Source organism: Abrus precatorius, unplaced genomic scaffold (genome assembly GCF_003935025.1).
Source record: "Abrus precatorius isolate BTA unplaced genomic scaffold, Abrus_2018 Scaffold5, whole genome shotgun sequence".
Taxonomy (NCBI): domain Eukaryota; kingdom Viridiplantae; phylum Streptophyta; class Magnoliopsida; order Fabales; family Fabaceae; genus Abrus; species Abrus precatorius.
Window position 1 is genome coordinate 13209792 of NW_020874395.1, and position 14197 is coordinate 13223988.

The 14197-nt window shown below is 28.4% G+C and overlaps 1 protein-coding gene across 5 annotated transcripts; it reads right to left on the reverse strand.

Annotated features, from left to right (window-relative positions):
* Positions 1 to 56: 56 nt before the first annotated feature.
* LOC113868060 lies at positions 57 to 7745 on the reverse strand. Of its 5 annotated transcripts, XR_003505209.1 has the most exons (15): positions 7487 to 7745; positions 6693 to 6744; positions 6570 to 6624; positions 5949 to 6229; positions 5786 to 5860; positions 5641 to 5699; positions 5354 to 5489; positions 4913 to 5009; positions 4739 to 4805; positions 3136 to 3234; positions 2749 to 2838; positions 1593 to 1747; positions 1258 to 1354; positions 626 to 727; positions 472 to 507 (listed from the first exon to the last, which is right to left on the reverse strand). XR_003505209.1 is itself a non-coding variant. In XM_027503618.1 (14 exons), the coding sequence occupies exons 4-14, from the start codon at positions 6199 to 6201 to the stop codon at positions 360 to 362; spliced, it is 1281 nt and encodes a 426-aa protein (XP_027359419.1). In that variant the 5' UTR covers positions 6202 to 6229; positions 6570 to 6624; positions 6693 to 6744; positions 7487 to 7745; the 3' UTR covers positions 57 to 359. The 5 variants fall into 5 exon arrangements, 4 of the variants coding, with proteins under 4 accessions (XP_027359419.1, XP_027359421.1, XP_027359423.1 ...); XM_027503618.1 differs by lacking the exon at positions 1258 to 1354 and having other exon boundaries at positions 57 to 507; XM_027503620.1 differs by lacking the exons at positions 1258 to 1354; positions 6570 to 6624 and having other exon boundaries at positions 57 to 507.
* Between the last annotated feature and the right edge of the window lie 6452 nt (positions 7746 to 14197).

Below are 14197 nucleotides of genomic sequence, written 5' to 3' on the forward strand. Positions count from 1 at the left end.
AATGATATTAAAGAAATGTAGCCAATGCACTAGTCAATTTTACACACCATCCTTACACAAACTGGGTTTAAAAATTGGATGTGATTGCCATTACAAGGACATGAAATAGCAATGTTATTATTCGGGTTTTGGCAAGAGGACAATTTACATTGAACCTCTATTTGAAGGGCATCTTTCAAATACTGTTGGGGGAGGAGGAAATTAATATAGGAAGTAAAAAAATAATAAATGCAAAAGGTGGAAAAATATTCAATTAAACTAGATTTTGTCTATTGACAAGAATTGGAAAAACACCCATTGACTGACATCTTTCAGGTAGACCAATGTTTTTTTGAGGTCTGCACATTCATTGAATTTGATCATATGTCACTCTTGAGATTGTTAGGATCAGTTTGTCCCCCTTTGATGTTTTCTGTACTCCAAGAGGAGTCCACTGGAGGAAGTTGATATTCATCTGGTTTCAAGGCCAAGGAAAAATCAGGCAATGTTGGTGCTGTCTCCATGATCCTGTAACAGTAAGAACAACATATGTTTTTACTAATCATAGTATTTCTTTTACATTAACTAAGAAATATTTTGCAACTTCAGTAAGGCAACAAGTTATCATGCACCCTGGAAAGTTTACCTCTCATAAGAGTACAAATCACGGTTAATTCGCACCTTGCTTGAAGTATCCTTCGGAATTTTTTCAGAGAGATATTTCATGGTCCCCCAAAGTGGTGGATTTCTGCAACCATGACTTCCAGTTAGAGGGACCATAACACAGCACATGATCATCAAAGTATGTCAAAACCATGGTCATTGGTCATCATAATTCTCAAACAACTAGATTCAGCACATAAATCATGTTTGACAAATGCTCTTCAAAAAAATTATTAAAAGGTCGTGGAAAGTTGAAAGTATTGAATATTGACTCATCTGAGAACTGGCACAACAATAATGTTGTTGCCTTATGACTTAAGGTCACAGGAGTAGGGCTACATACATCTACCTTTTCCAAACCCCTCTTAAAGGGATAGTCTTGTGCACTAGCTCACCTTTTCATTTATCACTCAATCTCTCTCTTAAAATGAAGGAGGAAAAGGAAGAAAGAGGAAGTGAACAACTGCTTTTACCAGCTAGACTCCACTTTTCTAGGAATAGCCTTGCAAAACTAGAAACTTAAACCACAATTATCTGAACTTCAAGATGAGATGGTATTTTATAATGAAAACTCATCATAAATCATTATGACAAATGCAATTATAGTATTTTTACATCAACAATCACATAGGCATTATGCGCATTCTAAGGTACTTATAATTCTGGAGCCAGTGTCATGCACTTTCATGCAAATAAGCAGACATGGCCACATCTGCAGAGTTAAATAGAAATTGGAACATACGTAGTAAGTACTCACTACCAGTCCCAGCTACAAGAGATGATCACCATTAATGATGGTATCACATTATTTAGAAAACACATGACTTATTTCTTACTGTTGGTTCGGCGAGTTCTTTTTTTGTGTCAAAAAAGGAAAAAACAAACTGCTTTTAAGGGCAGATAAGTGGATAAGAAAATAACAATGTGTAAAAGGGAAGAAAAAGGATGACCTTGACAATGGAGGCGCTGCATTGAATGCCTCACACAACTTCTTGCTTTCTGTGAAATACTCATCCGCTGCTTGCAAAGCAGCTACAGCCATCCCATGAGATTTCTCTGTATTTCCCTCATCAAGAATCAAACCATGATAATAATACGCTGCAGCCTAGAAAATCATTACAACAAAAATATCACTTGCTTCTGCACAATGCTTCATGTACGTATGGTGCTCATGGAATCCAATATGATTGAGAGCATACAAAATAAAACAAATATCAGACTACTTTAGTATTTACTATCACACCTCAGCTACTATGCAGACAACTTGTCTCGTATATCCAATCAAACTGTTTCTCACTACTAAGAAAGACTTCATCAAAATATTCTAGAACCAGAAACAAAGAACATTAACCAAGCTGAAATCCGTTAGCTAATCAATCACATTTTCTTACAAGGAAGCATTTTTCTTATCTCAAAATGAGCTCTCAAATATTAATAGACTAAAATATAAATTTGAAAATGCATTATGCCCAGAAAATACTTTTTTAAGGTGAAATTTAAGAAGTACTTAGCAGACAAGTACAAAACAAAACAAAACTCAACACTTAATAGTTCTTCCAGACTGCAGATTCATGAATAATTCGTATTCATACAATTAATCTGAAAAATATAATGAAACAATTCTCAAGGACTTAAAATACATTTATCAGAGTACCTAAACTGTAAGATGCAACTACATGACAAAATATTATGGTCCAAGAATATCAAAGGCGTTTGGATTTTGTTGATAGTTAGAGATTTAATCGTCCTCATCATCTATCACAAAATTAGTAACAGCTCGGCAAATATTTCATCAGACTTTAGCCATTACCAAAAAGCATCAGTTATAAACAATCAATCAAATATACCTTTACTCCAACTCAAATTGGTCTCATAAGAAACACAAAGATTCAATCCCTTCAACTTCCTAATTTTTCACACAAACTACATATTTCATCTTGAAGGTGTAGAAAAAAGATCAATTATTTGAACCGATTTATACTTTCATCTCCATTTATTTGCTTAAGGTAATATATAAACCAGAAAATTGATCTACACTCGTTACTACAGAGTAAGACATGATAATTAAATATAAATAAGCATCTAACAAGGGGAAAAAGCACATACCTTTGCTTCAACATATTTCCATTTCACAAAAAGACAATGTTTTTCACCCCAACCATTTGCTAAAGGAAGACTCATAATGTTGTCTTGAGCCTGTAAAATAAACAGAGTAATCATAGCAATGTATACTGATCAGATGCACCATGTTAACTCACTAATGCACACATAAGTGCATAAGCACACATAAATAGTTAGTGCATATAGAATAGAGACAAAGATATGCCATAGGAGAAAAAAAATGTTAGGAATACAGTACAGATCCAAGAGAAATAAGTTAAGAGTTCCTTAAGAAATATAGGATACAAACAAAAATAAATAAGAGAACCAATCCCTCCAATAAAAACAGTAAAACAATGAAGAATAGATCCCATACAAAACAAGTTATCATACCTGTTGCCAACACTTCACCATCTCACATGCAAGCCTGCGCTTCACTGCAAGAGTGGCTTTGGCGCTATCAATTGCCATTCCAAGTTGTATGTCTACGCCCTAAAGGAAATAGGGAAGAAATAAACTAATATACATCCAAAATAGATATGAAAGAGAGTAAAGGTATTTACATCTATATATTGAATATTTTCCTTCTCCAAGATTCCATTCAATATCGATACCATTATCCAAGGAACTTTTCTCCCCCCAAGATCCATGATACAAATACAATTGTTTTTGAATCTCACAAATTCTTAGAGTGAGACAGCACACCAGTAGCCCCAAAAATCTTAACTATTATTACATTTCTTGAACAAAATTTGTAAGAATTTATATATGATGGATTGAAAACAAGTGTTTGAAATATATTGTAAACACCAAAAGAATGAACAAGAGTTTGAGTTAAAATATAGTCTATCCATTTTGTTCCATTCTACCTTTCACCCTTATCAATTCATTACTTTCTTTTATTATAAGGACAAAGTCAAGTAATAAGAGACATAAAAGTCAAATACATTGTCCTCAGATTTAGTTATTCCACATGCAATAACAAAGTTTGCTTACTATCCAGCCCTCTAAGAAAAAAAAGGATAAATTTATAAGGAAAATGTTGCTTGTACCACTAGTAATAGACACCTAAAGGTGTCCCCTTCTATATTTGGATGTATGTTTCAGATGCGAAAAGATTCTAAGAGAAAGAAATAATGGTATATGGTATCAATTTTTAGCGGTTGGAATAACAGAATTGTATTTACAACAACTTATTCAAACAATTTCTGCATTTTCTTAAAGAAGAAACCTATGCAGAATTTGATTGACCAAAAAAGCTAAAAATGGCCGTGTTTTAATGTTAGAAGATCAAAATGAAAATTGTCCTCAATTTTCAGGGAGATAAAGTATCTATGAGAAGATGAGGGGATTTTTAGTTTAATGGCCCCTGATGATCAGTGAATCTGTCTAATTCTAAGCATGTCTGGATATTTTCTTTTTATATTGGATATATTAATTTATTCATTACAAAGTCTGCAGCTCTAACCTCTTTGATTTTTATTCTAATCGTAGTGAGGAAGCATAAATTATTTACATAATTGGGTCAAGCTTTAGGCCTAAACTTAGTTGAGCATCATGCCAGGGTTTCTTTGAAATTGTTTCCTATCCTATCTAGTCCATGCTGAAGATAGAACTAAACTCCCCTAGAAAAGCCTTAAAAAAATTACAATTATGGGGTTGGAAGGACAAATTGTCAGTATATTTGTCAGCACTGAGAGAACAAAGTTATTATCGCCATAAAAAACATTTACTGAAGAATCATAAGCATTATTGCCAGGTAAACCAGTCCTATGGACTTTAATATGAAAGAAATGAACATAAAATTACAATGGATGCATAAATATACCTTGACAAATATAAGTCAAGTGTTTGAATACTCAACTCGACATAACTTTGTGAGAAGATAAGTGGACAATAAATTTTCCATGTGAATGAAACAGATTAGTTTTAGCCATTAGTGAACAAGACAAATGGCACATCATTTAGTGGGTCCTTACAAAAGAAACATTAATACCTGTCCCAATGCTTGTAGACAGAGTGCTCGAAGAACTCCTTCTGCTAGGTCAACAGGTAAATTTCTCCTAAAACCAGAACCAAAGAAACAAACATTAAAAGAATGAAGATGGCCATTTAGATTACATAAAAAGTGTGACAGCCAATTTATTGCGTACATTGGATTTGTACAGACCTGAGTTCCACAGGTAACTGAGGAAGAACATGTCTGACAGCACAATCCAGATATCCAGCAGCCTTTAAGAAGATATCAACAGAGGCTCGTCTGCTTTCTGTTAGCACATACCAAAAGCTCAAATTTCACATAAGGATAATATAATTTGGATTAAGGAAAAAATGAAAAAACAAAGAAACAAAGCATATGTCTGCCAGTTATTGGATACCATACTAGTAGATGAAAAACAAAATCATCCACTGCACACACACCCAGAAGAAACAAGATTATTTAAAAAAAGTAAAGCATTGATGGCAGGAGTGTCTCCAATTTGAGGTCTAAACTAATCTATTCCAAAATGTACTTTTGCAGTTTGATATATTAACTATTGAGCAATACGAAATCCAAGGACAAGACAAAAATATTGTTGACACACAAAATTTTTTTGGTAGTATTACTTACCTTCTGATACTTTCAGCTGATGACCATCAGTGGATGGTCTTGGAAGCAGTAATAAATTAGCCTGTGATAGTAATAGTGTTGCCATCAAATGCAAAACTGACAACACCTCATACCAAGCATTAGACATGGTTGTTTCCTGTAAAGAGTGCCAATAACAGCACACAATAAAGCATGAAGTAGTGAGAACAAATCAATCAGCATTCTTCAGTATAGAAAGTTAATTTCAGTTTTCACATCAAATTCAGAAACATGTGATGTATGGAGTTTAAAAAGAAAATTTGGAGTACCTCTTTGTAGTCCTCTTGATTCACCCAAGCAAATTGTACTTTGTATTGTAAATGGCTTCCTGCACCATAGAAACAGGCAACCGTAATCAATACCAGTCTTGCACAGAGCATACATCACATTCAAATGTACTAACACAAGATTTACCATCTTTAACTAATCCCAGAAGAACTGGCAAGTAATCTTCAAGAGCCTGCAGAAGATCAGCCAGCGTTGAACCTCCTGCAGAAAATATCAAATGACGTTGATGCTTCACTAAATTAGAGTAACTTCTTTATAATAAAATACTTCTATTGTTGCTAAAACTAACCATGCTGGGTAACACTTTTTCTTTTTGTTCTTGTAATTGTTGGACCTTCTTGGCAAGCCATTACAACTATACGTGTTCTATGAGCAGATAGGCGTTCCACTATATTCTTGGATAAATAATCACCAAGTGATTGAACAAAATCAACAGGTTTAGGAATTCTCAGACCAGGAACATATACCGAAACTTCACCGATACTCCCTGGCCTCCTTCTATTTCCATTAGAGTCCTTAGGAGTTGACACCACACAGCCCATGTTTGCAGGCTTGCTATGTCTACAAATGCTGGTACAAAACAATACAGTGAATCACCCCAAAAATCTCTATTTCAGTGAATATAGTGAGTTTCTATTGTCCATGACATCAAGTAGCACAAATTTAATAATAAAGTACGATATATTCCAATGACAAATTAAAGTTCTAGGATTTTAGAGAACGCTTGCGAGGAAGCTGAGAGATTAACACTAAAAAAGCCATCAACATGACTAATTAAATGGCAAGTTGCCAACCAACAAAAAAGTGGTAGTAGGTTACTCACGAGCAGCATTACATCTAACATGTAATGGGACTCTCCACATTATTTTAAAATTGCCAAATATTTTATTCAGTAGCATTATTCTTGTACCTTTCTATGGGCTGTTTTCAGCAACATTAGTGGTTCCCTCTTCTTTATACACTTCCTAAATAAGTCAAAAAGCTTCATAATCTTAATTAAATATAAGCACCCAAGATTTATCTAACAACGAACCTTGTCCTTTGCCCTTGCTGTTGACTGGTCAAGTCAAAAGTTATGGTATTCTCTGCACAAAAAATTCACAGGTAGAGACTTGAGTTTGAGAAAGAAATAGAGAAAAAAAGTGACAGCATCACAAGAACAGCATGAGACATGACAAGTGTTGTCCGTGTCAACGTTTAATTGTGACAACAAGAGAAAAGGCTTCAAAAGATTACACCATGCTTACACGGTTTCAACACTTAAAGGTAAAGTAGCGTCAAGTAAAAGTTTTTATATTCTATATTTCAAGGAGAAAACTGCTGAAACTCTTGTGAGTAAAGGGTCTCCAAAGAAATCGAAAACAACTAAACAAGCAACAATTGCAGAATCACAAAGGAACATTCCCATTCATACATCATTTCATTTGTTCCTCATCTTCAGAAATTTTATAAATAAGAAATCCCATAAAACCAGAAATGGATAAATGAGAATTAAAAGATCAAAATTTTTGAAACAAATGATATAATGGTCCATTAGTTTGATCCAAAAACCACACAAATCCTGAATTTTACAGAATTTGGATTACAATTTTACAAACCCAAAAACCATTTTCCAAATTCACCCCAATTCCAAACTTGAACTGGTTGAGCTGATTCAAACTGGAATAATCTAAAATGGTACCAATCCAAAAAAAAAAAAAAAAAACCATTTTTTTAGAACAATTTCCAAAGTTGCAATCATTTATTTTCCTCACTCTTCTCAGCCTTAAATCTTATCACTTCCAACTCAAGGGTTAAAATAGAATCAGATGCTAATGGGTCTTTTACCATGAACAACACAGTGGTAGGAAATTCAGGAAGCTGAGGGAATCAATTGAACGCACAAGGGTTCATCAAGCAATTCAATTCAATTCAAAATCAAAGAAAGAAGAGATTTTGAAAGATCCCAGCAGCAGAGCCACCCTGTACTGAAGATCGCAGAACCAAAATTTAGAAAGAATGGGACTCAAAAGCTTTTGCTTCAGAGAGAGCAACATCCAACAGAGATAGATACAGTATACAAAGCCTTCCTTGGAAAGTGGAAACAAAAATAGAACATGTTTTCATTTTAATTATTGGACAATCTATATATGTATGAAAAGACATTCATTTATTTTTAAGAGTAAGTTCAGAATTAAATTTAATCATCTAAATATGACACTGTATTATAAAATAAAATTGATTTTGTATCAGCATTAAAATTTATTAATTTAACTATTTAAATTTAAATTAAATTGATTAATCATAAAAAAATATAAATATTATTATTTTATTTATAAATTTATTTAAAATATAATATTTTTTAAAGTATATGTAAATATAAACAATAAAATTATTTATTTATCTATATTAATTTATTTAAAAATTTTATATTGATCTAATAATGATTTGAAGAATTTATCAAATATTTAAGAAAAAAGATTACATTTTTTAAAATTTTAATAATTTATTAATTAACATTAGATTAAATTATGTATTTAATCTCATTCTTTGTTATGTTATATGTATACTTGCACATTAAACACTGGTCCTAACCTACACTCTAGACAGAGACACACGAACTATAGTTAGAAAATGAAAGGGCACTATGTCAATTAAGTTATCCCTGCATTGTAAACGAATTTTGACTTTTGACACTGCAAATATTTTTACTATTTTTTCTTAGAGGTTTAATTTTATTATTATTTAATGAATTTTACATTTTTAGAAATTTAAAACTATTCTTTAGTTTTAATTATTTTCAGTTTTTATTTTTATTCAATATTTATTTTATTAAACACATTTTTAAAAATAATTGTGAAGTTTTTTAAAATATTTAAACACAAACAATCGAGTTGCTGTCTGAGGTTTTTTTTTCCCAAAAATATATAAATTGAATAATTTTATATCTTCAGTTCTTCATACATTACTTTTTATTTATTAAACGAAAAGATAAATATTTTTATGTTTTTAAAATATTAAATGAAATTATTTTCTTTTAATAGAATACTTAATAATAAAATGTTATAAGAGAATATGATATTATTCAAATAAAATCACATTAGTTACCTGGCAAGTAGAGGGTCTATGAATTATGATATCAATGCTTTGTCTGCATAAATTTCAATGGCGTGTAATGAAGGATAAGATAGATTTGAAAAGGTGAAATGTTATCGTTATCATTAGGTTAGACAGATGGAAATTAACAAAATAATGTAAGGAAATCATATGAGATTATTTATCATAGTTTAAACTTTGAAATAAAAAAAAATTATGTTTTAAAAAAAATTTGAATTTGAAACTTTTATTCATAATGACGATGAAATTATTAAATTATTTTGTGTCTATTTTACATATCAGTTCATGCATATAAAACATAGCTGATATGTACGTAAGTCATTATTAGGGTTCCATTTTTCTACTTTCCATTTTTCTACGTAAAGAAACCATATGAGATTATTTATTGTCATTAAAATTATTGAATAGATATAATTTTACTTTACTAGTTAATTAAATGGATATAATTTTTATATTAATTATTATAAAATTTAATTAATTTTATTTATATGATAATTTATAATAAATAATAATATAAAAATGTTTGATACTGCAATATACTTAAACTAAATTTAATTAGTATGTCTAAGTAGTGCTTAATTATATCCATTTTCAAAATAAAAGAATATGCATAAATTAACAAAGTAATTAAGTAACTATAACAAAGTATTACTCACTTACTTTATTGAGTTGGTGTTAGTTGTAATAAAAGAGAATAAATATGTTTATTAATTATTTGAGTAAGTATAATGTGATTTGTGGTTACATAAAAATATAATCGTATTTTTTAATAGTATTTTGGATGAGATGGAAGTCCTAAATTTTATTATTCTAAAATTCTAGAAATAGTAAGGAAGAATTTATTTTGTTAGCTGATTTGTATTTGAACCCACATAATTGAATTCATCTTAATTATTTATAAGTATGTTTTTACTTTTTATCTTACTAAGTAAGTATTAGTTTTTTTTTTTCTATTTATATGAATTTTAAGTTTTTTTTAAACTCTCTCTAATAATATATGTTTTGTCTGTAAAAAAAATAACAAAATATTATTTTTATTTTTATTTATAAAAAGCAAGTATTTAATTTATTAAGACTGATAAAAAGTAGTTACATTTTGTTACTTTATACTTTATTCTAAAAATATATATAATATTAATGAATATCTCAAATTTAAAGCTTTTATAAAATTAATCATTCGCATCCAACTTGAATTTTCAAGCTCCACGTATAGGGGAAACAAGATTTTCATGCACAGAAGACAAATAGAATATGAACAAAATTAGAGAAAGTAATTAACAGAGAGAACACGTGTGTGCATGCGATTAATAACACATTAGACAACATAATCTCAAATGTTATACGCGTGTGTGTCTACGTGTGCGTGTGTATACAACTTAAATGTCATGCTATGTATTATTTACCCTTTATGCTTTAAGTACATTATTATATATACAACCTAAGTGCATGATTGTATATTGTTATTGAATATAAATATGACTCATATAAAAAATCTTTTAAATTACTCTATAAGAATTTAAAAAATACAATTAATTTCATTAACATTAATGACATTAAATTTGTCAATTATATATTCAGATTAATTTTTCTTAAGACTATCTTAAAATTATTAGTATATATTGTTTTACTCTCTATTTAATAATTACTTTGTCTTTATTGAGAGTTTTTGTAAACAAAATAATTAACATAATAAATAACTTTAAAAGCTTACTAAACTGAGATAAAATAAAATGATACATCAATGAACAATGAGAACAGAGAGTGAATGAGTGATAGATATAATACACATATAAAAGTGTTATGAATTTATATTAATTTTGTTTGATTTGCACTTACTTTCAATGAAAACGACATGAAAGAAGAAACTCATGTAAACTGACGGACACGAAGCTTTGGAGAATTGTCTTTATGTTGGCTGTCATTAGACTTGTCACATTAAATTCAGTCAATTTTACTTAAATGTGGATCATTTTAATATTAAATCAATAAAAATATTAGTTTACGGTTCATTAATTCAATTGTTTATATTCAAGTCAAACCAATAATAATAAAAAATACATTTTTAAGAAATATAATGTCTTAATTAACGGGTTATATATATATAAATTATAACCTATTAAATATAAATTAAATAAAAAATCTAGATTAAATATAAAAATTTTTAAATTTATATTAGTATAAAAAATCATTTTTTTACAATCGATAAAAGTCTAAAAGCTTTTATAATTCAACTAAACTTTTTATTTAATTTATTTCTAACATATTATAATTTATTATTTTACCGATTATTATATATAAATTAAATAAAAATTTTTTAGACTTACTAATATAATTTCTTATATATATATATATATATATATATATATATATATATATATTCTATGATAATAGACCCTAAAGTAATAAAGGGGAGTTGTCTCCCAAAACACACTTGAACAATTTCCAGACAGAGTATTGCAATATAAATTTTTGCTGGCAGGTGTGAAGGACTTATCAAAACCAGAAAACTTGATCATTGATTGAAGAACACTTCATCAAACACAAACTGCACGTAAATGTGTCCCAAGTTTGGTCGTAAAGTGTTTAAATGGGTTGCAACTTGCAATTATAATTGGTTAATAATAGCCATGCATGCATAACTCACAGACTAAAATCATTAATCCTCATGATTAACTAGAATAATGAAACAAAAGTCTCGAACAAAATGGTTTCTAAATATATAAATATACATAGTGAAGATCGTATATTCCCATTCAGATTTTATTCGTTTCACATAATATCTTTTTGAGATCTCATATGTTGCAAATATATGAGGACGTGCTAGCAACGAAGATCCATGAAATTGGTCCCAATTCCCAAATCATTGCTTTAATTTGAAACATTATTTATCTTTTCGTTTTCTTAAATGTTTATTGGTGCAAAGAAAAACTATTTAATTTCGAACGTTCATTGAAGTTGATACAATAGCGTAAAAATAATAAACAACAAAAGCAACCCTTAATTAAAAGAAAATAACATATAATATAAGAATTTGTTTAAATTATTTAATGGGATAAATAATTATATTTTAGAGAATTTAATGAAATTCATTTACACGCAGTTACTGCATTAGAAGAAAATTTTATTTATCCTTTCAAATAAATTAGATAACTTATAATATAATTATCAATTTTTTAATGTGTATTTAAAGATGTATAATAAAAAAATTAATAATTTTTTATTAAAAATTAAAATATTCAATATTATTAATATATTAATTCTATAGTATCTTATAATTTTTTCATTATAAAATTTTTTATTCTATCACACAACGAAAAAATGGTCCAATTATTGCAAGTAATTAGCCTTTTGTTCCGGCTCGGTATGTTGGTCCAATCATAATTCATCTACGCCGATTAAGACTGTTGGGTTTCCCACGTGCACGCACGTGTATAATTTTTAAATAGTGACGTCAACGTTTCTCGTGACTCACACGTGCCGCCGTCGAAACGCGATAGACGACAGGAGTTTCGAACGACGAGCGTTGCGGACACGTGGGAGAAGCACGTAACGTTGCCGTTTTCAGCGACGCTTACGTCGCTTTGGCTCAAAGACAATGAGAACGTTGAGAAGTGGGGCCAATGAATATGAGATACGTGGATAAAGTGTGAGTGGGGTCAGAGAAATGACGTTGAGTGGTTTAGAAAAGAGACACGTAATGGTAATCATTTGTGGGGTCCACTATGAACACTCCTCTTGCATTGGAATTATGAACGATTGCAGGAACCCAGCAACAAATACATAATTTACGATTTTTAAATATCAATCTAATATTATATAATAAAAAATTGATAAATATCATTAAATAATTATTAATATTTTTCATTAAATTATATAAATACAATCTTATTTTTAAACATATTTTTAACTAATTTTCATTAAAATTCTTATTTATTGTGAGATTTATATTATTAAATTAATTATTTTTTTACATAAACAGGTATATTTATTATTTAATACATAAGATATTAATAAATATTATAAGTCTTTTTAGACTAAAATATAAATTTGTAAGATATAATTACTATTTATTGTAACGATGAATTAGACTTTTCTATAAATAAAATTGGATATAATATTAATTATTATTAAAAAATTTAATATTCATATTATATTTTATAATATTTTATTAAATATTATATATAAATTTTTATTATGTATCTTTATATATATAGTTTAATAATTTAATAAAATATTCACAAATATTAATATATTATTAACTTTTAAAAATATTTATTTAATTTAACAATTTTTAATACAATTGACATAATTTGTTTATAAAAATATTATTTATTATTATTTTTATCAATACATTTAGAGCATTGATTAACAGAATCAGAATTTAAATTATTCTTAAATTTAATAGCAATTTAAAACTATTAATTAAAATATTAATTAATAAATATTTGTGTTAAAATATATTTAAAATACAGTAAATTATATCAGGATTACTTCCTGTGCGAAATTTTTACTTTTAATTGTTTAATATTTATTAATTGAATCTCTTAATATTTATGATGGAGTAAAGTTTTTATATAATATTCTAACAAAATATTTTATAACATTCCATAAATTATTTGGCATTATATGTCAACTGTAGGTAACTCAATTTGATGAAGTAATTTATAAAAATTATGTAAAGAGAAAACTATTAAACTGGAAATATGCTATTGTAATGGTGTGACAACCTGTCTTAACAGTGTTAATTTTTGTTAATTTTAAATAATTAAAGAAATGTATTTAATAATTTGTTTTCATACATTTTAAAAGATACATAACATTAAAATTAATGTTTATAAATAAGGACTCAAATAAATTTGAATTAATCTAAACTTTTACAAATGTAATTTATATGATATGATCATATAAGTTTAACAGCTGATATTTATCTTTCATGAGTCTTCATATATGTGTGTGGACCTTGGCTCTTTGATCTTGTTTGGATTTTGTATGGATCCAACCCAGTAGATTGGCTGACTCTACCCAATACCCATTACTAGGGAGATTATCTTTTGCTTCATTCTTTTCTTTCTTTTTTTTTAAATTTACGAAAATTTTTTATTATCGTGTTTGAAAAGGTATTTAATACATTTTAGAAGAATTTTTTAAATCAATTTTAAAATTTAATTTCTGAAAGTGATGTAATGCATTTTAAAAATTCTTTACAAATCACTTCTAAAATTGCATTTTTCATTACCAAAGCTCTGTTATGACCAATCTATCACAATAAATCCACTTGCTGAAAATGATTATTCAACTTATGATCTTGTTGATTTGCCTTCATGTTAAGAGAAAAAAAAAAAAAGCATTTTTTCTCTGGTGACTCAGTTATTTGTTAGAAAAAAAAAAGTGATTTTAGGATTTAGTCTTAATTTTACTTTGTTGTGTTCAATATTTTAGGAT